Below are 27,571 nucleotides of genomic sequence, written 5' to 3'. Positions count from 1 at the left end.
GCACTGTTTGCTATTAAAGCCAGCAGGCTCATTCACATAACACAGGCACAGTAAAACGTGGGTGTATTTGCAGGTAAACATTAGAGACAAGCTAGAGGTCTTTCATGACATCTAACAATCACACACACACACACACACACACACACAAACAAAAAAAAAGAAGCCTGAAAGCATAAATGTTCACCAAGAAAGCTTATTAAATCTATTGCGTGGATGTGCAGCATATGTACAGAAACATAGTATATGTGAAAGTGTATGTGAAAGGAGGCACAAACACAAACGGCTTCAGAACGCACCGAGCATTTCTGCCTTCCAACCCCCCATTATCTTGTGTTTCATTAAGAATGTATGACTGCGATTTCCACATAATGTGTGTCATAGCACGGAATGGTGCTTCAGGTTTCCAATTGCTCAATAATGATCTATTTGCCAATTCAATACTAGCAGAGGTGCCTGGTGCAGTATGAATAAAACATATAATGGCGTTTGGGGAAGTGGGGTGCTCAGCAATCCTACAGTATAGGTTTAATTTTGCACTGTGTTGCCTAGAAAAAGCACAGCTACTTATAGAATATCAAAATTCTGGGTCCGAGAACAGTCTCTATACAGCAGTAATGTATTTGCTTTAATCAGACTGTATATGCTGTAAGGGTTTATGTCTCTTTTTTTTTTTTGCTGCGCAGGTTCAGTATTCACATCACTTCTGATTCAGACTTCAACAAACAGCCTCCAGAAAATTATTCATATTTAGTATTAACTCAGGTTTATTTGAGGTGCAAAAGATATTTGAAACTCTCTCTCTCTCTCCGCGTGTGTGTGTGTAAAATGTGCGCTTGCGTTTGTATGTGTGTAATTGTGTTAGGATGTTTTGAATGAGACGTGCAACAAAGCAAGAAAGAAAGACATTGATTTCACCTTTAACATTTTTTTTTATTACGGACAAATGAAACCAAAAAGGTATAGTGACACAAAATTACCTGGCTGCAAGGAAAGAAGAGGCCAGTATCAAAAAGTAAAAAACGAACAAACAAACAAACAAACAAAAAAAAGCAATCTTCATCAAACCAAAAAAAGCAAAACAAAAAAAAAAAGACGAATGAAATAATGTAGTTATATGCAAAAATGATCTCATTTTGTTCATAAATAGATAGGAAACCTGTTAAACAATTAAATAACTGATGGGCAACTTGCAAAAAAAAAAGAAGATAAGTTGGTAACAATTTAAAATAATTATAATTACTGGCTTTACAAATAAAATAACTACAATTGGCAGGTTTGTACACAAATTAAATGTCTTAAAGTTATTTTTTTTTACCAAACTAAAATATTATGCTACAGTGAAAGAAAGAAAAGCTTGACTAAATGATCAAACATATTTTTTTCCCACAAAACATAAGGATGAGATCAACACAATATAACACCTAGCAAAGCTACTAGAAAACTATAGACCCACTGTTGTTTTTAACGTGTGCTGAAATATCTCACATTGAGCACGGTTTAGTTCACCTCTAAACGTTGCACTGGTATGGATTCATCAGTCAGACCAGGCAAAAAAGAACGAGTCTTAATTGCCTTTAAATGAAGGCCTTTGTTTTAATACTGGGGGCTCAGTTCCTGTAAAAGCTGTCCCCGTTTCCATCCATCTGACATGTACAACCTGAGATAACAAACAAAGCCAATCGAATCCCGAACCAATGTTGGTTCTTAAAACAAGCCTGTTTGGAAAATGTGGAAAAGCAAGGCTTGGGTCCGGGTTTTCTGCTAATTTACACGGTTGGAGCTGCAGTATTTTTTTTTTTTTATTTTAATTTTTTTATTTTTTTTGCGGATCCCAAATGGAGACGCGGGTCATAAAGTTTGTAACGGTTTTGAACCATCAATCTTTATTTGACAATCCACCAGTGAGCACAGATTTAATGCAAGATTGTGTTTGTGTGAAACACACTAATATCTGCACAGGCTGATCAATTTTTCAACACACACACACACACACACGCACATACTCACCCCCCCCCCCACATACACCCCACCCCCACCCACACATACAACCTGGTACTCATTTGCTCGCATCCCAGCACACGCTCACAGGATACCATTTAAAATACAAATTAATGAATTATAAGTCATATTAAAGAAGAAAAAATATCTGGACTTCATTTTTTTTTCCAATTTGATCCCAAAAAAGTGATATTTACAATCACACTGTGACAGTTTATTAAAGACCTATTATTAAGGTCTTTAAAGTTACAAAAACAAAAACAAAACAAAAAAAAAAAGTTGTTAAATGTATTTATCTATTCACCTGTTTCTTTTTTTTCTCTTTTCTTTTCTGACCTTACTAATATCTTTTCAAAATTCACAGAGCATCAGATGGACCTACAGTAAGATGTTGGTCTTTAATGACTTCATCATAAGAGTATTTCTCTACAGTACAGGACCTGTTATTGGCAAAAACAAAATAATGTAGCAAGCAAAAAAATAAATAAAAGAACAAAACAAGGGCATGAGAAAGTAATCAAGAAGAGGAAAGCTTTCCTCTATTTTAATTAAAGCTTGTTTGCCCTGAGGGCCAGTTTTATGGTAGTTTGTTTATTTTTTCCTTTAATATATCTAAGGTTTTTTTTGTTTTTTTTTAATTCAGAGAAAGTAAGAGTGCTCTGGAAGGTCTCCAGTGGGAGGCCTGTACATTTTAAGTGCTTGGCAAAAAATGAGAGGATCACTAGTAGTCTTCAGAACACGCGTACACATCCTTCTAAAAATGAATGAAAATGACACTGAGTAAAAACAGAAGGTGACGGGGGAAAGGGTGGAGAGGTGTAGGGTACTCCCTGGTGTTGTTTCATCACTTTTTTTTTGTCACACATCGTCTTTTTGTTTCTTCTCCATTCACTTCAAGTGAGGTAGAGTGGCTTGTCCCTGCCTATCATGCTGCCACTGCAAAAGAAAAACAAAAACACACCACATGTTAGGACAAATTTCATAATTATCTGTCAACATTGATAGTTTGAACACAAAGTAAATGATCATCCACCTAAATATCTTAATATCCACATTTAATGCTGTCAAAACTACTCCAGATGTGAACATATAAAAGTGACTCTTCTGGCTTCAGGCTGTCACGAGTCTGGACTTTCTCGGTTTCTCAGTCATTCATTTTAAACACGGTTCACACACAGGCTTCAGAGCACACTCGGACAGAAAAAAGGCCACAGACGAGGCTGCAGTGCCAGTCTGAGATCTACTGCTGCTGCTCTATCGCATTAACACACAGGTGAAGCAGATATATATCGATACTTCAATACATTAGCTGGTATGCTGAATAAGCACAGTGTGGATTTTAGCTCAGTTGCTGTCTCAAGTCTGTCCAGTTGGATCACACATGCCAATTGTACGAAAGCCCTGAGCCGCAAGCTTAATAAAAGGTTGAAGTGTTATGTTATTATTTTGACAGACGTATGCCGTTATTTTTAAATTAAAGCTATTCTAACTCATTCTTTCGAGTAGGTCTGGGGAGCAGAGGGGTTGAGGTCAGGGCTCTATTCAGGACACTCAAGTTCCACTTCAACTTTGGCAAACTATGTCTTCATGGAGCTCGCTTTCTGCACAAGAGCATTGTCAGGCTGGATCTCTTAGTTCCAGGGAAGGGAAACTGTAATGCTACAGCATACAAAGACAATATAATCCACTTGCATAGATGAAATAGATAGATAGTGTTTTTTTTTCAACTGACAGAATGAAAGCAACAGGTGAGGTACGAATGTACAAACTGAAAATTCTGCACAACTTTAATATAATAAATGGGCAGAAAGTCCAGCAATGAGACTTAGGAGGATACACCCTACAGATATTAAGCAACTCACTGCTGTTTGACTGACAAGGGTGCAAAGAAACTGGGTTCAAATCTGATATGGGAGCTTTTTTTTAAGAGTTACTGAAAGAGAAGACACACACACACACATATACACACACCTGCAGTGGTTTCCTCCACACTCCCGATTGCAGTACTCACTGTCCCAGTCAGGGTTCTGTCCCACTGGGTTTGGAGCTCCAGGAGACTGAGAGCCTCCCACAGTCTTCTGATATTCTGACTGTAAGTGAGAGAAGCCCTGAGAAGAGAGACAGCAAGAGACGTCCTCATTAAGTATTACCTCTAAAGGACTTCAAAAAATGGAGGGTTTTTTTTTTCATCAAATTCTCCAATGTGATGAGCAATTTAGAAACACAAGAGCAGAGAAAATGCAGCTACAGTTTGACATTCAATCTTCTACAGTAACCTCCTCCCTGGGCTTTCAATGTTTTTTTTTCCTTTAGCAGCTTTGCAGAAATGTGCTAAGCACAGAGAGACAGTTTCTAAAATCAGGCAGTTTCACTCGGATTCGCACGTTGCAGGTCTCTGCTGATTCAGATGACACCTCAGTACACACCTTCGTCTCACAAAACAACACAGCAACCGAGTACGCCTCTGCCCCGAGTCAAAAACATCACACCTCATTACAGCATACTGTAATCACATACCACTGGAGAGCTGGATTTCTCTTCACTATAGCTAGTACGAGGTGCTGTTTGAGGTTAAGTTGTGAGCTGATTTGCTTTGAAAAGTTAATATAAAATATTTTTCTAAGAACTAACCTGCTGGCCTGGGGCCGGGGAATGGAGTGAGGCCTGGAGGCCCATCTGGTGAGAGATGATTGGCTGTGACTGGACCTGCTGCATGCGGATTGGCTGATTAAGGAGAGAGCCCTGGTGCAGGGAGAGCTGCTGGTGGAGAGGGGGGCTGATTTGGAATGAAGCCGGAGGGGAGGCACTGAGTGCGGGCAGCATGGCCGAGCGGGGCAGCGCGTGCCGAGGAGCTCCGGACGCCGCGTAACTCTGTAGGTCAGATAGAGGGAAGGGACTCGGACCCAAATAAGGAGAGGAAGGCTGAGGGGGCACACTGTACAGCGGGGGGTTAGGGGGCATCATGTGGGATGAGGGCTGGCTCGACTGGGCACTTTTATTCTCCACTGGGTCATTGTAGGTCTGAGGGAAAACAAAACCAAAATCACATTAAAACAGAAATAAATAAAGGACACAAAGAAAAAGAGACTCGACAGAATCAAATGTAAAAATGCACACAGCTGTGTTAGTCATAATACTGTTATAACAGGAACGGACAAAATGTCATAAGCATGCAGAGTAAAAAGACACTGATGAGATGAACCAGATGTTGATAAGAACTATAAGAAATAGACAGAGAACTATACAGGCACAGCAAATATGTGTTCCCAATCACTGGCGTTTATTGTTTAAATATTGGCAGCGTTTATACTGTATGATGAAAAGCTGGTACTTTCATTAGCTGTCACAATAACTGGCATGATCTATGAGCACGGCTCTTGAATATATGGAACAGTGCGACAGACGTGATCGATATGAAAATACTAGCTGGAGGAACGAAGTGATGCATTTGCAGAAAAAAAATCCCACGGAGAAAGAGAAATAGGGAAACTATGTGAGAGCGGCTGAGTGTGTGTGTGTGTTTGACAGAAGTCACCTGCTTCTAGAAATTTCCAAACAAATCCGTCTTAAAATTAAACAACGGCACTTGGAAGTGCTCCAGGAAGTCATTTTTTTAATATCGCTCCACCACACCATCACTTTAAAACCCCAGGTTTACACAAACCCTCAGATGGATGGATATATGGACAGAGGATACATTTCATTTTATTCGGCTAAGCACCTCGTATGTCACGAAACAGATTTTGCAAACAAGATTTTTTGACAAACTGTCTCGGCGAATTCATAGACGTTCCCTTTTCACATATTTACAAGCAATCTGAAAGACCACGCTGCAATCGGAGTTTTCACAGTTAGCCGATGTGTCTGGAAGAAATGCTAATATCTCATTTGACATTTGTATTATGCCTGAAGAGGGAGGAGGGCCTCCTTTAAAATGGCTGCTTTCACTTGGCTCTCATAATCACCCAACATACATTTATTGAGACAAAACCCTCACAATAACGTATTAACGTACAAAATGCCGCCAGGTGCATACCCATTCCGAGAGCTGCATAAAAGCTAGCTTCTTCAGCCTGCGCACAATCACGTCTCTCTTTCAGTTCAGTTCAAGTGCGCTCTCTACAACCTCTCTGAAGAGATATATGAAAAATAACATCCTTTAAGAACAACAGTGATTTTCTCTACATAAATATATGTTTCGAGCCTTGAAGACTTTGAATGTGCAGGGAATTTGGTGGTTATTTCATTTTTGTTTCCACCCCGTGTTTTTTCTCCCTACTTTCTTTCTTTTCAGTGCCTGCTAGTTCACTGATGCATCAATCAAAGTGTCTGCGAGAAACAGATTTTGACGAAATATTTAATTATGTGAGACGAAGGACGAGAAAGGCGTTTAATAGGAGCTGCTGAGGGAGGAGGCTTGATGAATACACCATTCATAGCTTAATCAAGCCTCTTGTTTTGGGCCAAAGAGCTCAGAGAGAGAGAGAAGTATAGAAAATGAGAGAGAGAGAGTGAGAGAGAGAGAGAGAGAGAGAGAGAGAGAGAGAGATCCGCAGAGGGAGAGAGGGCGAAGGTGTTTTACATGAAAATGCAATTTGCGTTTTTGAAAAGGAAAACAATGGCTGTGAAATTAGGGGTATGAAAATGGTGTGTTTTATTATGTAGATGAAAATATGCAATAAAACGATCCGTTGAGCAGATCCTGTTCAGAAATATCCTGAGATGAAACGCTTGCAGAAATTAGAAATCAGCTATCGATCTATGGGTTATGCATATTTCTGCCATTATGAAATTGAGCGATAGATCGGTTCATGAAATCTAATGGATGAGCTGAAAAAAAAAAAAAACCTTCCACAACCTTAATGTATAATGTATATTATTATTATAGAAAGAAGAATATTGCATCCTAATGTAAGCTAATGCAGGACTGGATTATTTTCCAAACACACACACACACACACGCACACACTAAGGGGATTGTTTGGGGTCTAATTTTGCATGGTGGTGCATCCATGCACACAGACACACACACACACACACAAACACACACTCCCTTGACAGCCCCTCCCAGAGGATTCTCTTGAATTTCTCCATCTAATGTATAATATAGCTCATCCCCCCATCACCAGTGACCCGTACATATCAAAGACATGACCCCCTCCTCCTGCGGTTACCTTGGAAACCAGGCTGGCTCGGTACGCTGCCAGGGCCTTCAGGTACTCCTTCTTAGCCGCTTCTGTTTTTCTCTTATACCCCTGAGAGAGAGAGAGAGAGAGAGAGAGAGAGAGGTTAGACATACACATACACAGAGCAAATCTTCAGCCATTTGACCTGAGCCAAGGCCATGGTCAGTGTCATGTCAACCACATTAGATGCTCTGTGTCAAACATATTTCTAATATCTGTTACCCTGCTCATGAAAAATAAATAATTTTTTTTTAAAAAAGCCAGATGAACTATTTTCTTTCTTTCTTCTTGTCTGGGATTATTGTATGAAACTCCATCACAGGAGTGTAATTTCATCAACTGTGTCCTCCCAAAAAAAAAAAAAGCCCGGTCCAAGACAATGCAAAAGGAAATCAGTTTCAGCATTTCTGCTGGAGAGTCCATTAAGGAGGCACATCGTTCTATCAGAGTGGGTGTCACATCAAAGGAACAGCACAAAGAGAGAGAGAGAGAGAGAGAGAGAGAGAGAGAGAGAGAGAGAGAGAGAGAAGAAAAGGCAGCAGGGTTTAACAGGGAAGGCAATCTATAGCAAAGGAATGAAGCCAGAGAAATGGCGAGATTGGAATGTAGGCTAATGTAATGGCATGTCAATCATTTTCCCTGTTGGCACAAAAGGAAAAAAAATTTTTTTTTGCTGTGAAATTGAGGAGGACAACAGCATGACTTTAGCTGATGAGAAAAAATATGAACAAAAGTTGTGGAAAAAGTGATGCCATGTTACACTGAGGGCAGCAGCAGCAGCGGCATCGTGGTTTAATTGATGAGAAAAACAACATTAAAGTGATGAGTGTGGCAACACCGTTTAAACTGATGAGGGGAAAAAAATGTGTGGTGCTGTTTCTCTCCAGGGAGCTTGTTACAGCGTGCGAGTAAAGAAAAGAGAGCAACATGATTTAAACATTTACATATGGCTAGGCACGGCTCTGACTGCTATACTGTAGATAGAATTACCATTAAGCTTTAATGCCATGCACACTGCTACAGGGAAATGCACACAAACCCACGACAAGACACAAACGCACGAGATGTAAACACACCCGAACAGACGCCAGTGTTGAACTTCAACCTCGCTACAGAACACTGCACACACGCATATTGTGGCCAGTGTTCACAATAATAGTGTTCACACACACACACAGAGAGAGAGAGAGAGAGAGACAGAAACATCTGTCTAATCTGATTATGGAAGAGGGTCAGAAAGCTGAAAGTAGCGGACAGCAACTGCTGAGGTTAAGTTAAAGGCCATCCAATTACTGACTTCTTTTATCCGCTTCATACTAGCTGCCTAAAACTGAAGCGAAAACAGCAAACAAATGGCGTAGAAACCTCTGCGCTAACGAGATTATTAGTCGTTAAGCGTTGATAACGCCGGCTAGAAGTTTGAGTCCCTGCGTTGCTGACAGTTAAATACCGAACGAGGTTGTATGGCTTTTGTAATAATGAACTCTCGAGGAGCTCCCGGCAGCTCGGGTTTCAAATTAATTTAACCCGAGCTAATGAGTGGCTCTAACGACAGCGACTCTTAAATAAATTAACACGCCTAAGGATTTCTAATTATTCCAAAGTGAGCGGATTCATTAGCAATTGAAGCCGTCACAGAGAGCGAGAGCGAGAGAGAGAGAGAGAGAGAGAGAGAGAGAAAGAGAGAGAGAGAGGTCTCAATGAATTAGAACTAACGAATGAGGGCCTGCTGCTGGCGTGAACGAGCACCATGTTGCCTTCTTAATCCCGACATGGCAGGTGGCCCCCCAGCAGAATTAGCTGGTAATTGTATCTTAATGAAATGTTCTTGTTTGATAACCGGTTAATTATGGAAGACAATAACTTGCGGAACCTCCTGACATGAGGAAAGGGGCGTATACCCTCGGGGGTGGGGTGGGGTGGGGTGGAGGGAGACAGAATGAGAGAATTAAAGAGACAGAGGGCTTGATTTGTGCCTGCACCACTTAGGGGTAGTGTAGAGCTGGAGCGCTCTGTATCAGGGGATGCCATTGAGGAAAGACGGGGATCTCTCGCCGCATGTTCCTCTCTCTCTCTCTCTCTCTCTCTCTCTCTCTCTCTCTCCTGTGTCTCAGCCTTAATATTTCTTAATCTCATAACCTCGGCCGTGCCGAGAGAAACCCGGAGCCACTAGGGTAAGCTTGATGACAGACTACTTTTTGTCATTAGCCGTCGCTACAGTACGCACACACCTTCGCAGAAACACAGACAGTTAATGAGGCAGCGTTTAAAGCACAAAGCACTAAATCCCATGGGAATTAATAGAAAATAAAATGGCAGAGTTGTTAAACCTCTGTAAGATAGGAAAGAAAAAAAAGAGAAAAGAAAGCAAACATCTGAACCATGCGTGGTAAGGCTCAAGGACAACATGTCAAGCACCAAAACAAAAACAAGCTTCTGTGTGAACATCTTGACACTGTGCTCTATGTACGCTACATTTTTTACTTTATAAGTTTCCAACAGATGCTACATGCTTTACAGTCTAACGATGCTGCAACACTCATTTGCATTCAATTGCATCTATACACAGTATAAACACAGACAGCCCAGGCCTGCCTTATAGCTTCCTGGTCATAATGTTTCCATGTCATTGATTCCTCATTGATGTAAGAGACAGGTCAGGGCTAACACTAAAGAAAACGACAGTACTGCATCGGAGATGACGTCAATCAACCATCCGTTAATGGGCCTCTCAGAGAGGCACTGCTCAGCTCTTCACTAGTATGCTCCTGGAGGATGAGGATGATGAGGATAGAAACGTACAGAGTGTTTCCTTTACTGATGATATCCAGCTGAAGATTATTTCAGAAACAGATGTCGGTTATCAAATATATTGCAAGTATAAAATGTAAGTAGTCTTCCAGAAAGGTGTGTGAAACATATCTTCGTACGTCTTCTGAAAAAACAATACAGGAACTGATATATATATATATATATATATATATATATATATATATATATATATGTATATATATATATATATAAAAGAGCAAATAAATAGAAGATTTTGGAAAAAGTACAAAAAATGAAACAGATTAATTTGTTTATTTACACCAGCAAAACTATATTCTTCTTCTTATTATTATTAGAATTTTTATTCTTCATCTTCTTCTTATTTTTATCGAGCACTGTAGATGATTGGCAGGAGGTGATGATGTCATCAGAAGGTGACCTGGTCTCAGTTTAATCATCCTGGAGATCAGAGCACTGATGACCTCAGCAGTTCCACTTATATCAAACAGATGTGTTCAGAAAAGTTTCAAATTGAAGTCACAGACAAAAGGGGGAAGAAAAGAAAAAGTCAAATCCCACATTCTGATGGAAAGGATATATTGTAATGATTTTCAGTAAAAAAAAAAGCATTGGGCTCAGCAGTCCAAGGACAAACACTACTTTCCCAGCAACATTGTGAAATCATGACATTAAAAAATTGTGATGACATTTAAAAAAAAACATAGAAAAGGGACACAATCATATATATATATATATATATATATATATATATATATATATATATATATATATATGAATGTCATGGGAGACAAAGGGTTAAGAAGCACAAACAATAACATTTCGGAGAGCAGATGTCCTTGAGGGAGAAAAAGAAGGGCGCTGGGCGATGGCTAATCTCGTATTCTCAGCATGATCAAATCACCAGGCAACAGATATAAATAAAAGGGCCCAGGAAATGAGGAATTCACATTCAAGGGTGTCAGCAGCAAAATGAAGATTCATGGTGAAGAGGGGAGAAGGGAAGGAGGCAAAAATTAACTGCACATAAAAGGACACAGCAGCTCTCAGAGAAGAGGAATAAGAAGAAAAAGAAGAGAAGGAAGAAAAAGGAGAGAGAGAGAGAGAGAGAGAGAGAGAAATATCACATGGCACTGGGGTGAGTGGTCTGTACTCTGTCATGGAGACAGGTGCTTTTATTTGACATGCAATAGCAGGCCTTTGTTATGGAGGATATTCTAAAAATACTGTGGCCCTTCTCTCTCTGTCTCACACACACATCATCACTCTGGTTCATGTGCAGCTCATTACTGACGAACACACACACACACACACGCACACACACACACGCACACACACACACTAAGTTTGTCTTAGTGAGGACCTTCTTCTGACATAATTATTAATGCAGCTAATTAACGAGATGCTACACCCAAATCTAGCACTAACCAGAAGCTCAGTAACTGGCAGGAATCATTTTGGCTCTTTTGGTTTTTTTATATATGCTGCTTACTTTGTTTTTTTAAAAAAGAAAAAAAAACTCCTTGTGAGGACCAGCCAAATGTCCCCACAAGGTCAAAACTGTTAGATATTCTTATACTTGAGGGACATATAAAACACACACACATACACACAGAAGCACACATTAAGGCAGTTTCATGGTAAATCATCCGATTAAAAAGCTTCCAGTACAATCTAAACAGATGTAAGAATGCCCTTTATCTCTATTACCATCAGCATTTGTACGGTCAAACATTAAACAAAACAGAAATGCATTTGCATAGTAAGAACTGTTCTGCTCTGGAATACCTCATTAAGTCCACACCACATCTGTTCTTTAGCTAGAAACGTGTTCTCCAGCTTGGGGGAAAAACTTTCTATAAAAGGTCAAGACCTGATTTTAAGGTGGCTAAAAAGCACAGAAGTTTCACTGAAATAACAGAAAAGCTCCTCACCTGTTTCTGCTCCTCTCCCAAACTGTCCCACATAGAAGCCACAATCTTAGAGACATCTCCAAACGTCGCATTGGGGTTCTGCCCTTTAATGGCCGCCTGAGTGTCCCGGAAGAAGAGGGCGTAGGCTGAGACGGGCTTCTGAGGCTCATTGGGATCCTTCTTCTTCTTCTTTTTCTGAGGTTTGGGTTTGGGCTTCATCATGTCTGAGGAGGGTCTTTTCTCCCCTGTGATCTTGGGGAACAAGAGGAAAAGTGTTAGGATGCGTGCCCACACACACACACACATGCACACACACACACACACAATAGCAAATAAAAGTCTACACAACCCAAAAAATTCAGTTTTTGTGATATAAAACAAAAGAAACATTTTAGGGAAAAATAAGAAAAATAGCAAGTCACAATAACCTGGTTGCATAAGTACAGTATACACACCCTTCATAATTAGGGATGTGCCTGTTTTCAGAATGAACCAATCACATTCAATCTTATGTTCAAAAGTAATTATCATACAGCTTTTATCGCTGAAATGATTCAGATTATCTCCAAATAAAGATCAGCTGGTTCTGTAAGATCTTCTGACTGCTGAAGCCATGCTCCTCAAAGAGCTTACAGAGCATGTACAGTATCTCACTGGTTGAAAGCCATTGATCAGGAGAGGGGTATTTCCAAATGAATTTCCAAAATATTAGATGTGTCATTAAACACTGTAAAGACCATCATCAACAAATAGAGACCATGAAGCAACAGGAAAATCACCAAGAACAGGATGTCTCTCTAAAATGTATAAAAGGGCCAAAACATACCAGGGAGGCTGCCAAGATTCTTCCAACAACATTAAATGAGCTGCAGGAAAATCTGACAAGTCCTGATTACTCTGCATGTGACAACAATCTCATATTCTTCACATGTCTGGGATATGAGGTAAGGTGACTAGGCAGAAGCCCTTTCTCACAAAAATAACATCCAAACTAAATCACCCCAAACCATGAAATCCATAAATCCATAATTACAAAAGAAATGTTTGGTGCGAAAAAAAAAAGTACCAATGCACCAATCACCACATCGGTGCAGCATAAATAAAAATGAAACATTTGAGTAGTGACCTGAAGCAGGTTGTGCACAGGAGATCCTCTTACAATTTGATGGATCTAAAAATTTTTTGCAAGAAAGAGTGCTGTAATAAAATCGAAAGGAGTATTAGTTTAGGGCTGTGTATACTTATGCAAACTAAGTTATTATAAATTTCCCTAAGAAAATTACAGCACTCTTTCTTTATATATATATATATATATATATATATATATATATATATATATATATATATATATATATGTGCATCCAGTAGCAAACTCAGTAGCAGGTCTCATTTTAATCTTCCTTATCAAATAGGCAGGTGTTGTGAAATTCACTCTGCTACACACAACAACTGAAACTAATTTTCACCGCATTTGTTCTTGCTGTACCAGATAATGGATGAAAGATGAAGAAAGAGTTATGAGAGTCAGACAATAAACAACATTTATCATTCTTACAGTGTTCATTATAACGAAAATTCACCCAAGCCTATTTAAAACACAAACTCAATCTCCTCTGCATAGATTTGGGATATTTTTTTTATGTAAGATCTACCACCTTGCAGGAGAAAAAAAACAAAAAACAGAGAAACAACGCTAATGGAGGTCAGGGAAATGAAAAAGGGAAACAACAAAAAAGAACAGTGTTATTTCGGATGACAGACCTTCAGTTAAATAGCTTCAAATGAACAGAAAGCGATTTAGAGTTTGCCATGGTTTGCTCAGGATTATGAAGTACTTCTGATTTTTCGCAGGCTATTTCTAACAGGCTCAAGACAAAGAAAATAAGAGCAAGGAAATAAAGATCAACTCGCCCTAGTTTCGTACCTGCTTCTGAAAGTGATAATGAGGTTCTAGTTATGCTGGTGTTTGACTATGCAAACGTGAGATGTCTTTTATCTGCAAACATTATGAAATAAAAATGGGATACAGTGGAACCCAGAGAGTGCTTTCACTCAAGCTCTGTCTGAGTAATCTGCTCTGACAGGTTATAGACAATGTCTGTCTGTCTATCTGTCTCTCTCTCTCACACACACACACACACACACACACACAGTTAAAAGCCCTGGAAAAAGAGATCTGAAATATTCAGGGCAAAATTGATTTCTCTACCATAGGCCAGGCTGAGCAGGCATTGTTAATGTCCCATTTGAATCAGTGCTACATGGCTTCATCTCATGTCTGATGCACGCTGATATTTGTTTCTTCTGCTGAAGCAGTTGCACATTTAAAGCAAAAAAAAAACAAAAAAACAATTTCATTATTCAAACGAGTGGAAGTGCAGAGAGAGAGAGAGAGAGCGAGAGAGAGAGAGAGAGAGAGAGAGAGGCAATGACATGTTTCACTCGAAGTGGAGAATACAAACCAATGAGTGAAAGAGGTTTCTGGGGCAGCGGTTGATTTTAGGGCGGCTTAAGAACTACACAGTCCTCGTTATTCTCATCAGCGCCACTACAGGATTAATTCAGAAACAGGTGGAGTAGCATGAAACTCTGATTGATCGGAAAAGCTGATTTTTTTTTTTTTTTTTTTGCATAGCCTTACATTGTGTTAGACCTAGAGGCAATGGGGATGAAAGGAAGGACTGAACTCCTTCTGTGGATAAATCTGGTGGAAATTAGCATGAAATACCAACATCACCGCTTATAGCACGCATGTAGAAATAAGAGTGTTGGCAACGGGGTGCTGAAAGTAATTATTTCTGTTGGCACAGAGCTTATGGCTAACATACAAATACACATTTGCATGGCAAAAAAGACCACATCCACACACACACACACGCACACACACATACACACACATGGACGTGGGCGGTGAAAATACAGAGAGATATATTGTTTACAATTTGAATGTGTGTAAAATAACATCACTTACGGAATGCAGGAGCCTGTATGTGCTCAGATAGATATATGTATATGAATGCTATGGATATAAACACATGCACCCTTCATTCTGCACAGCTGCAGATAAATATGCAAAAGTAAAGCCCCCCGATTGAGTTATGGCTCTATTGTTTTGATAGAAATGAGGCATGTGTGCTGAGAAAGAAGCCAGAACAGCAGCCAACAAACACCTTATTACAGATGGACCTTTGCTCATTAAAATCTGTGATCCTTTACAGACACGTATCCGAGCATGAGTGCTACACACACACACACACACACATACACACACATACACACACACACAAACAACCCTTCGGCTCAAAAAAAAAATTACTTCATGCATTAACATGAAGTAATGTGTTCATATGTGTGTGTAAGGTGGATTCACTACAACTTTGCCTTCCAGTAAATAACATGCTATTAACAGACAATATAGCAGCATTGTTATTGTTGTCAAAGATTCTTTGCCACTGAAACAATACAGCCGCTTTCAAATGATAGAGAACATTAAGGATGTGAAAAGTTACCCAGAGTGCAATACACCTACAATCTACCAACTTTTTATTAGGGAGAGTCAAATGGTCTAAAACAATGTAATTTAAGCATTGTGCGAGTTAATTCACCCTTTTTATTCTGGGCTCAAATTAAGCACGACGCATCACGATAATGAGGGACTTCTAGCAGACAGTGCATTAAATTAAATTCCAACTGACACTTTCAATAAAGGAAGAGACTGACGGACAAGCAGGAGTAATCGGATTTCTAGGACAATAAAAATAGAGAGGACAAAGCGAGAGAGAGAGAGAGAGAGAGAGAGAAAGAGAGAAAGAGAGAGAAAGACAAAAAAAGAAAAAAAAAAAAGAAATCAGCCTGCATGCTTTGGCAAAGAAAAGAACAAAAGGCAGTTGTATGTGCGGCTGAATTGCTGTAATTTGTAAACAATCTAAAAGAGGCCTCTTGCAGTAAAAGCATTTGTCAATCACAATTATTTGCACACAAACTACACAAAAACAACAAGCCTAATCCTTTACAAGACAGAAAAAAAAATCACCCTTAACGTTATGAACAGCTGCTTAAACAACAATCCTCTAACACATAAGTCTGTACATCCTGCCTCCACTAAATCCTATTCCTCGACCATATAAGGCAACTGTCACTTCAAACAGAAACACGGTCCACCTCCCTTCCTGTACCTTTGCGTGGTAATCTGCTTCCTCTTCCTGGGTGGAGTTCGAAGGGGAGGGCGTGGCTGACTGACTTCCCACGGACGAAGGGGAAGCGTAGGTAAAGGAGCCAATCCGAGAGCTGAGTTGGGAGAGAGCGCTCATGGGATGGGGCAGTATCGAAGGAGGAGTGTTTAGCTTGGGGGCATGGTGGGCACGGGGGTAGTGCCCGCTGTCTGACCCGGCCAGAGCCTGCATCTAAAGGCAAGAGAAGAAACCACACTTTACTAAGAGCTAATCAGCCAGATCTTAACTCATCCTGAGTCTTCTTTTTCTTTTTTTAAGCCTAACTACAATCATGCTTGTAATCCAACAATGACCATTTCTCCTCACTGGTGGGAAAACGACGATTCTTCCCTTGGCAAAGAGGCCTAGCTAAAAAGCTATGTTCCTGGCACTATCCAGGATTCTGTAGTACAGGCTAACATGCACTCCACACCACTTCTCAATACGAGATGATATCAGTATCTGTGTGAAAGTCAAGAGTGCTCACTTTCTCAAGGGCTGGCTTGGAAAGGATGAGGTTTGTGTGTGTGTGTGTGTCCTCAAAAAAAAAAAAAGCCCAAAACAAACAAAAAAACAGCAATCAATAAATAAATAAATAAATAAAACACATCAGTGGTGTCCTAAATATGAATTGAGTACTCACATACCATAAAAGAATGCACACGTGTTAATACGCAAGGTTTACCGCGGGATGTACTGTTCAACATTTCGAATTTATGTTGTAGCAGAAATTCTACTTTCACACTGACTGATCTGATAAATCAAACACAGAGATTGCATAGATAAATGGCAAGTTTACAGTAAGTCATTTACCACACATGTTTTCGACATGACTGTCAAAGGCACCACTATACCATCAAAGCTTATCTTAAGACGATCTTAGAGCAACCACAAAAGAAAAGCTTCATCTAATAACAATTGAGTTTTTTTATACACGCACAGACACACATGCACACACACACGCGCACGCAAAAATAAAACAGGTCATGAGCTTGAACCCTTATAACTCCTTGACAACACTACGAACGAGTGCAACAGTTATTGGCAGCATAAAAGACAAGTATCTGTTTCATCTAACATTTTACAGTGCTTTAATTCTGCCTCCTCAGCTCATCTGGGCATGTAAGAAACTGTCGATTCTACTGTAGACAGCACATTCATTCATTTACACATTCGTGTTATTCATTTACACATAAATAGGAATACTAAGTGCAGCACCGCCCCCCCCCAAAAAAATTACTTTTTTTTGATGAACTAGCATTTATTAGTGGCATGCAACATTCATGTGCTGAATAATACATTAGATAGAAACTTAAAATGATCGATGAAGTTTGAAGGCTTGAGACGGAGTGACTCTAGTGTGCGTACACAGAAGTTAGAGGCGCTGTGATCTTTGTCGGGGCCTGTAATCGTGTTAATTGGCCTCAGCAGAGTCTCCGCTAAGAGCAACACACTGATACCGGGCGGGCCGTGCTGGTGGTAGCGGCCGCTCCGCTTTGCTGTATTTACAGGACATTAGCTGGTTTCGTCTCTGCTGATAACAAAGAGGAAAACCTGAACAAAAGCAGTGCTTTTTGCATTTCAAATTTGCTCATGAACCCCCCCCCCACCACCACCACCACTACCCACCTTCCCCCTCTCTCACCTCCGCTGAGGCTGAACACAACCTGAAATCATATTTCAAAACCACCATCACTTCAAATTTCAAACACGACGAAATAGCTTCTGCGTTGGAGAAGGGGAAAGAGGGGGGAAAGGGGAAGGGGGGGGGTTGGTTGAGAGAATGAGAGAGAAAATCAATTCATTTTCCATCTTCAGTGGAGTTGCTCTTTAAGAACTTCCACAAACCAAGAAGCATTGAAAAACCAATTAATCAAACACGAATGGCCTATCATAGCTACTGCAAGCCTATTTCCATAGCAACAGCCTCGGGCTAGAAGCAGCAGCCGTGCTCTTTAATCTGGGCACACTAGAGCTTTTTTTTCTAAACAACAGAAGAAGACAAGAGAGCAGGACAGTAAAGAACAACGCTCACCTAACACCAACTCAGCGCTCCGGCTCCGACCCATGATTGTAGCCGGGGTTTTTTTTCTGTTTTTTTTTTTGGCATGGGGACAAAAGGTATGCTCAGTTCTCCATTGTCAACAAGCAAAATACCTCTTTCCGTCTCTCCCTCTCTCTCTCTCTCTCTCTAAAAAATCTGAATAATTTATGGTATTTGTTTCAAAACTGGCATAGAAGCACCATGATTTAAATTCTGAATATCATTTCAATGGCATTGACTTGAATTACAGCTCCCATTGCCTGCTGGATGGACTGCAGGAAGTGGGGTACACACATGAAAAAAGGCTTTCACCACTAATTATGATATTATTAGCACACTCTTCTAGAATCTGCCTTTTTTTATTTTGTCAGGAAAATATTTGTGACAATTAAATATCTAAAATCGAGGACGTCGTTGCAGAAAGCGTTATATTGCATCGATAAAACACACAGAATATTAAATATTGTGACTAATCAGGAATTCAGATTATATTGATTTGTGCTAAAAAAAAAAGAAAAAAAGAAAAAAAAAAAGCCTGATAACACTATTTCACCGTCCTCGGAACAAGCACATTTATCCTTTATTTCTTCTCATATTACAAAGCCATCACTTCGATATTTCGTATTAAATAAGCAATTTCGGAGCAGGCGAATTGGTAAACAAAGCTGTGTTTCACGACAATGTGCACAAGCCTTTTGTTTAGTGTCTCATTTGCTTTCAATTCATTTTCAGTCATGAATGTAGTCAGAAAAAAAGAAAGAAAGAAAGAAAGAAATAAAGACACACACCTCTGAGAACAACATCTCTCTTAACTAGCAATTTTCAGTCCATGTGATCATTACACAAACATTATTTGGAGCAGCGGCTGCTGCTTCCCATACGTTTAGCATAGGTATATGCCAAATATTTGTTTTCGTTGCTGTCTGCTGTTCTGACAGACACAGGGCGGGGGAAGGGTGGTGGGGGGAAGGTTCTAGCGTTTTGTGGCAAATAAAAGACAGATTGAGAAAGTGTATGAGAGAAAATGGAGGGGGGGGGATAGAATGAAAAAGTGAAGTGGCTGACCGAGACATGGACACACACAAAGAGAGACAGTCGGAGAGAAAAAAAAGATAATGACTGAGAAAGTGGACAGGAGAAAGCAAACGGTGTTGAGAGAGAAAAAGAGAGACTGCTGTCTCTAACAGTTATGAGAGAGAGAGAGAGAGAGAGAGAGAGAGAGAGACTGCTATCTCTAACAGTCATCAGTTGAGCTATATAAAGCAGGTTGGGCACGGCTGTACAAACATTATGAAAGAGTCTTACAAAGGTTAGCGGTTGCCATAGGTACTGTATGCTAATTACTAAATGGTATCATCCACTGTGGGGGTGGTGGGGGTTCTCTGTAACTTCCTTTATTTGGCCATTACTGTCTCTGAGCTCAAGACAAACGGTTCTACTCCCCTCTGCATTCTAATATAAGAGGTCAACAACGGTGCCATTATCCAGATATACACATATGACAAGCCCAGATCCATAAATATATATTTATTCAAGGTTTCACTGCCCAAAGAGATAAATGTAGAACAGGCATTTTAAATTACCTCTGCCATGTGACAGGAGACACCTTCAGCTTCATACACACACACACACACACACACCCATGCGGCATATTGTTGTTTTTATGGACCTGATGTTCAAAAACACTGGAAAGTTCTCTGATTCATTTCCTGTTTCTCTGTTGCAGCAAGAGCTCTTTGTGGTCCTGCCGTGTCCATCACAGTCAAATAGAACCAAAACAACAAGTGCACTTTCAATTGTGGGCAGTGTTTTTGTGTGTGTTTTGTGTGTTTATATATGTACAAGACTGACAACAGAAAGCATATCACAGTGTTATTGCTCCAGTGATCCTATGACCCATGCTCTCTCACATGCACCATGACTGGCTTGTTCGTCCACTCGACCAACATAACTGGCCAATTCCCAGCTGCTCTCCCGGGCTCACGCTAGCAGGATAAAGCACACAATAGTGCAGAAAAAACCCCGCACATAAACCTAATATCTTGATCAGCAGAGTTTTTCCTCCGTAGAGAATTCAAAGGCTTACTTGAATTGTGTGCCACCTCTCAGTATCAGTGTGGCAACACACCGGTTTTGCACTTATAAACAGTAACGATTGCTGATGTCTGATGTGGTGCCATTTCATTACCATCACAATGCATCCAGAAAGGTGCTGCTGAAGGACAATTTCAAGCTCATGCGCTGAGATGGGTCAGCGTCAAACAGGGAAATTGTCTTGTCTTGTGCACCATCTAAACCGTACAACGTCTAAAAACATAGCAGCTTTTGTTGAGAACCCTGACATCATTAAAGAAGGCAGGTGACAACAACACGGCATATCAACATTTCTAATAACACCGTCTTCATTGTGCAAAACATAGTTGACTTTGTTTTGGTTTAAACTTCTTTCATTGACAAGTATATCTGGCTAACAGTTTCCTACATTACCCATAATGCCATTTGGCTACGTGCTGATAGTACTGCTAGTGGGAATTAATCTGTTCTTAAAGAGAGAGATGCAGCAGAGCTTTAATCCTTCTCATTTATACACTCAAACACAGGGCTCCAAATATCCAGCTTCATACTTCAATTGCTGCAATGAACACCAGGGTCATGTGTCTCATCTCATAGTTTGCTAACTAGCCGAGTCTGTGCCTCGGGACAAATGCATTCTGAATCTTTGAGTCTGACATTTTTTGCTATTTTCTCTGGCTGTGTTGGATTTTTCATTATATGACAGTGAACATTGATACAAAACAGTGGTTTAGAAAAGAAGCTCTTGCTCTTTTGTTTTTCGGTGCTAACAATGAAACCTGTTTGTTATTACATACGTTTTCTCTTCCATCGTAACTGCACTAGTAATGAAATAACAGAAATATGTACTTAGTAACGAAGTGAAGGAATAACAAAAATGCTGGACTAACCAACAAATTAGCACCAGCATCACGAAAAATGTCACAAATAAAATTAATAAATTTCAGTGTCTATTTCTTAAACCCTTTTTAGCAGGACACTGAAATCGACTTACCAGACATTTTCAATCAGTATAAACGAATTATTTTATCGCTGATATAAAATCAGTCAGAACACTGATGGCTTTAGGCGTGAGATGTTTTTACCTTACACAAAATCTTAGTGGTGGAAGATTTTTAGATGCTTATGAACAAGCACTTGGGGCATTTCAGAGAGCAGAAATGGATTTGATATTACCATTTACTTTGAAGATATAAACATTTTCAATGACAATATTGCCTCTAGTAAGCCAGGTAAAAACAGAAATACTTATAAAAAAAAATAATCGAAATTCTTAAAGCCCTGAGTGTCTACTTTCATATGAGCCATTAAGCACCACTGTGGAATGTGACATGACAAAGAAATTCAATGCTGAACACGAGCAGCCCCAAACAGACACAAATTACATTTTCTGGCCTCTGGTGGAAAGAGCTGAAGTTTTGTGTCAGTGGCCCAAATGCTGTGAGTTGAACTTCTAGGATGCCAAAGATACCCTAATGTTTTTTTGTCCATTGTAAGTCTCTTCAGATGGAAGTGTCTGACTACTGAGTGGTTGTGATGTTTGGGAGTATTGCTTCTCCTGTAGTACCCTGACTACTGGGGTCTGACCTTCAATTAGTGTAGACTTGCTGTCAGTGTAGAGTTGACTGCACATATATCCTTTCCTGCTGAAGCAACTGTTACACATATGGACAATCAAGGCCCCAAAAACCTGCCTCTTCAAACATATCTGAAAGAGTAATATATAATAACAACACGAACCTGTCTGAAACAGGCTGAAGTTTCAGCAATCTGTTCAACTTGTTCAGGATTAAGCCTCTAATATGTTCACTACATATGGAAAAAGAGATTTATGGTAATTGAACAATTTATCAGCAGCAGGAATATTTTGTAGATTCAGTCATGACACTTTTGGATGGTTGAGTGAATGCACCAAGTCTAATAGCCGCTGGGAGATGTGGTGTATCTTGGCATCTTGGCAGTTCTATTGTCCTTCCCTGTTCTCTAGATCTCGTCCATCCCCCTTTCTCTCTCCCTTTCTCTCTCTCTCTCTCTCTCTCTCTCTAGTCTCTCTCTCTCTCTGATTGGAGACATCTTGTTGGGAGTGATGGCTCACTCGGCCCAGGTTCACAGTTGCTATTGTAAAATCACAGAGCGTTTAATTGAAACAAATGACTATAATAATAGAACATTATCCCGGCAGGCTCACGGCTATGGCAGCTTTAATTAGCCAAGCGCCAGAGACTGATCCTTCACAAACGCTGTAAACAGAGCGAGAGAGCGAGATAGAGGGAGGGAGAAAACAGAGGGAGGCTCGCCGTGCTTTGCCCTCCCCACAACTCCCCATTCACCCTGAGGGCAGAACATGAAAACCCACCACTGCTCCTCACTTCCTCCGTCTCTGTCTCTCTGGCTGGGTGCAGATGCTGGAGGGTCATTTATAACCCTGCTAGGAGCACTAATAAGTTACTGGATTTATAAATCACACACTGGTTTAATCAGTAAGCACGACGGACCTGCTTTTTACACTGTTATATCAGGTAATAGGGCAAGATTCTGTTACACACACACACACACACACACACACAGAGCGAAGGGCTTTCCACTGAGTGTCAATAAATAAAACTATACAACAAAAATAAGTAACGGTGGATTGTTCAGCAATAACAAAACACCCAGGCAGGTGAGTATGACTAATTCAGCGCTGGCCAGTTTTATCAGCATAAAGACAACAGGTTTTTACTTCAGACCAACACCAAGACCAATCATTCCTGATTCCACAGGCAATATTATCCTGTCCTATTACCAAAATGGACTTAATCAGCTGTTTACATCTGTTCTAAACTCTTAACAGTTTCCTCTTATTGTTGCAGATCAACAGAATTGTGATCATTAACTTTTAATCCACAGGAATCAGACTCCACCTGTTTTTGTTTCTGACACAAAAGAATAAGAAGAATGCTTTCCTCTTGCAAGACTGACGTTGTAGAAACTTCTTCTCTGGTATCTTCTACTCTGCCCTAGTACAAACAACTGAACAGACTAAACACGGAAAGAAATATGATTGACGAGAGTATAATTTATTATATACACAGCACTTTCGCCCACATTACACAGTATGTTTGTAACCACTATACGTATCTCTTTAGTGCTCCAAATATTTGTCGGATTTAATCCTAGAGTGCATGGACATGGTTTAAATCTCAAGCATGTGTTTTATTTCCCCTTCCCCAAATGAAATATGAACAATGCTCACAGAAAGGCTACAAAACCCTGGATAAAAATGCATAGTGTGTGAATTCTGTCTCTGACAGTTGCTCAACCTCAGCTACATCAACCGATGTTTGTAATTGGTCTCAGCTTGAGATGTGTGTGTGTGTGCACTTCAGCTTGTACACTTGTTATTTTTACTTCTACCTGCTCGAACCAATTGAGCTTCCCGAAATATGACAAAGTAGTAGCTTAAATTAAACCATCGTGACCCTGACTAGCAGTTACTAAGGGATGCTGTAAATGCATGGCTCAGGACCACATGTTCATGCTACATGTATCCAGCCTGTATGGAAACAAAAACCATTACGGAAAAAAATGATTAGTGCGCCTCATATCTCTCATTCATATCTGCATTTGCTGCCTTTTAGATGTTATGTGTTTGTTCTGAATAAGGCATTAACATCCAGTTACGTTCCTATTACATGCATTGAAGATGCATTATTATAAGTAAGCTATATTAAGCAGGCTTTTATAATTCATCTCACCAATTTCTTTTTTGATCACATAATAAATGGGGGGGGCATTGTCTTTGGTGATTAGCACGCTTGCCTTACACCTAAGAGGGTTGGGGGTTTGATTCCCACCTCCACAGAATGAGTGGAGTTTGCATGTTCTTCCTGTGCCTTGGGGGTTTCCTCTGGGTAGTCCAGTTTCCTCCGCCAGTCCAAAGACATGTGCTGTAGGCTGACTGGCTTCAATAAATTGTGTGTGAGTGATTATGCCCTGGATATCCTGTCCAGGCTGTACCCTGCCCTGTGCTCAGAGTCTCCTGGGAGAGACTCCAGGTTAGCAGTGTAGAGCATGGTTGGATGGATGGATGGATGGATGGATGGATAGATGGGTGGAGGGATGGATAAAAAAAGACAAGACCTTGACACAGCTACTTGATTTAACTAAGCAGGTTCTCACTGAGATAAGCTGGTTAAAAAATACTGCTATTTCATCTTCATATTAAATATCAAAAATGTCTTCCAACCATATAGAGTGAATAAACTCAAGAAGTATTGGCACCCACCATAAAAATGGCTAGAGAATGACTCACACATGCAATTATTGATATTTATAGAGCATGTAGTGTACAGTAGCACACTATTTTTTTTTCCAAAGCAAAAGTTTAAAGTAATGAAAGCATTTATTCCCTTGCATTCTTGACACTAGTGTCAAAATGCTCAGCTGAATGTGCAGTGTTAGTCCTGGTGTGGCCCTTCAGTCTCATGTTCCGAAAAAGCCCTGTTTTAGACTTTCAAAGTGTCATAAGATACCTGATCTAACAGGAAAAAAATGATTCTTGAAGCAAGAAAAGACAGAGCAGGAAATGTGCTGCCTATCTTGCTTGATCAGCTATTTACACTGTGGCTGTTAATGAATTACAGTATGGGGAAGCATGAATTTACATGTTCCTGTTTACCGGGAGATATTAGGCGAGAGTTAATGAAAAACAGGAAATATTTGATAGTTAACTGAAAAAAAATGTATATATATATATATATATATATATATATATATATATATACACTATATTGCCAAAAGTATTCGCTCACCTGCCTTGACTCGCATATGAACTTAAGTGACATCCCATTACTAATCCATAGGGTTCAATATGACGTCGGTCCACCCTCTGCAGCTATAACAGCTACAACTCTTCTGGGAAGGCTGTCCACAAGGTTTAGGAGTGTGTTTATGGGAATTTTTGACCATTCTTCCAGAAGCGCATTTGTGAGGTCACACACTGATGTTGGACGAGAAGGCCTGGCTCTCAGTCTCCGCTCTAATTCATCCCAAAGGTGTTCTATCGGGTTGAGGTCAGGACTCTGTGCAGGCCAGTCAAGTTCATCCACGCCAGACTCTGTCATCCATGTCTTTATGGACCTTGTTTTGTGCACTGGTGCACAGTCATGTTGGAAGAGGAAGGGGCCAGCTCCAAACTGTTCCCACAAAGTTGGGAGCATGGAATTGTCCAAAATGTCTTGGTATGCTGAAGCATTCAGAGTTCCTTTCACTGGAACTAAGGGGCCAAGCCCAGCTCCTGAAAAACAACCCCACACCATAATCCCCCCTCCACCAAACTTTACACTTGGCACAATGCAGTCAGACAAGTACCGTTCTCCTGGCAACCGCCAAACCCAGACTCGTCCATCAGATTGCCAGATGGAGAAGCGCGATTCGTCACTCCAGAGAACGCGTCTCCACTGCTCTAGAGTCCAGTGGCGGCGTGCTTTACACCACTGCATCCGACGCTTTGCATTGCACTTGGTGATGTATGGCTTGGATGCAGCTGCTCGGCCATGGAAACCCATTCCATGAAGCTCTCTGCGCACTGTTCTTGAGCTAATCTGAAGGCCACATGAAGTTTGGAGGTCTGTAGCGATTGACTCTGCAGAAAGTTGGCGACCTCTTCGCACTATGCGCCTCAGCACCCGCTGACCCCGCTCCATCAGTTTACGTGGCCTACCACTTCGTGGCTGAGTTGCTGTCGTTCCCAAACACTTCCATGTTCTTATAATACAGCTGACAGTTGACTGTGGAATATTTAGGAGCGAGGAAATTTCACGACTGGATTTGTTGCACAGGTGGCATCCTATCACAGTTCCACGCTGGAATTCACTGAGCTCCTGAGAGCGACCCATTCTTTCACAAATGTTTGTAAAAACAGTCTGCATGCCTAGGTGCTTGATTTTATACACCTGTGGCCATGGAAGTGATTGGAACACCTGATTCTGATTATTTGGATGGGTGAGCGAATACTTTTGGCAATATAGTGTATATATATATATATATATATATGTATATATATATATATATATATATATATATATATATATATATATATATATATAAGAATAGGAAAAAGGGTTTCTAAACGCCAGCTCGTTTTTATGTTCGTCTGTTCAGTTGAAAGAACACGAGGATTTCTCTTTCTTCCTCTCCCACCACTAGAGGCATTAAATAGGGGTTGGGAGCAGGGCTTGACATGACAGCTCTGAAATGGCTTTGGAAGAAAAGAGGCAGTGCACTCCACACATGATCCAGACTGTAAGACAGAACATTTCTTCTGCATCTAATGAGAAGAGGAGCCTGGCGCCAAAACACACACACACACACACACACACACACATTTCTCAGCAGGGAGTCGAGGCGACAATTAGGTTCATTTGAGAATGATTAGCGAGTGTGTTAACTCCTCGCACATGCACTGCATGTGTGTGTGACAGCAAAGCATCTCTCCAAGAGTCAATCCAAAACCCCCTGCTAACTCCAAACACATCTGCCTTGGCACTATTCTATCTAAACAGGCTTCACGTACTCCATAGAGAATCACTCGGGTGTAATAAAGTGAGCTTTTACAAGCAGTTATAGTCAACTTTGGCAAGAATTAATTCCGTATTAATTATTATCAGGCTTTTTCGCTGATCTAGTTTGGCAGCTAGTTGTGAGGAAAGCATGCTTAGGAGTGTCGTTTTGCAAATCTGTCTTGATTCGTGTTCAAGCTGGTTATGTAGGGAGTATGGAGCTCTCGTTTCGATGTAGCAGAGAACATTTAAAACTCTTATCGTTTGAGAAATAAGATTTACTGCTGTGTCAAGTCTTCTTATATCATGCATAGTGCACACATCACTAAACATTTTTATCCTCTCCAAACTGCCACTGAAGTCACTCAGAATGTCTCCCGAAGTCATTGCCAGCCAAAATTAGGAAAGTTTTCTAAAACAAACAGAAAGCAAAAAAGCGCTCTTAAACTCCTAAGGCTTGTCCAAATGCATCATTGGAAAGGCTGTAAATTACTTTTTGTTGCAAAACCATTTGCTATTGCTGAAAAAAAAAACTATTGTTTTCTTCTAGCATATAACTGACATATGAAAAAATATATTTTTAAATTAAAGTCCCCCTCTGGGTATTCTTGTATAACCGTGCCTGCTGCATCAAAACAAATATCCTCAGTTATAAACAGCATTACTGAGGAAATGAGTGTTGAATTGGACATCGATTGTACTGTAGGCCGGTGCTGCTGACTGAATGCTCACAACGTTACATCCATATTGGCATTAAGTGACTGTTTTAATGGGAAACCTTACTTTTTTTGCATCTGCCCCACTACAATGGAAA

General features: G+C 40.3%; 1 protein-coding gene across 7 annotated transcripts in view; it reads right to left on the bottom strand.

The window, feature by feature from the left end:
• Positions 1-2,233: 2,233 nt before the first annotated feature.
• tox2 (TOX high mobility group box family member 2) overlaps positions 2,234-27,571 on the bottom strand; it is a 105,185-nt gene continuing 79,847 nt past the window's right edge. For 5 of the 7 annotated variants that reach the window (XM_058403540.1, XM_058403539.1, XM_058403542.1 and 2 more), the window contains 6 exons: positions 16,063-16,290; positions 11,909-12,139; positions 7,173-7,253; positions 4,630-5,019; positions 3,970-4,106; positions 2,234-2,934 (listed from right to left, as the gene is read on the bottom strand). In XM_058403540.1, coding sequence (XP_058259523.1) covers positions 2,892-2,934; positions 3,970-4,106; positions 4,630-5,019; positions 7,173-7,253; positions 11,909-12,139; positions 16,063-16,290 — 1,110 coding nt within the window. In that variant the 3' untranslated portion in view covers positions 2,234-2,891. The remainder of the gene's footprint in view (positions 2,935-3,969; positions 4,107-4,629; positions 5,020-7,172; positions 7,254-11,908; positions 12,140-16,062; positions 16,291-27,571) is intronic. The other 2 variants (XM_058403544.1, XM_058403545.1) reach the window with 1 other exon arrangement.

Source organism: Hemibagrus wyckioides, linkage group LG11, assembly GCF_019097595.1.
Source record: "Hemibagrus wyckioides isolate EC202008001 linkage group LG11, SWU_Hwy_1.0, whole genome shotgun sequence".
NCBI classification, from domain to species: domain Eukaryota; kingdom Metazoa; phylum Chordata; class Actinopteri; order Siluriformes; family Bagridae; genus Hemibagrus; species Hemibagrus wyckioides.
The sequence above is the reverse complement of the archived record's forward strand: the minus strand, read 5'-3'. Positions and strand labels throughout refer to the sequence as shown.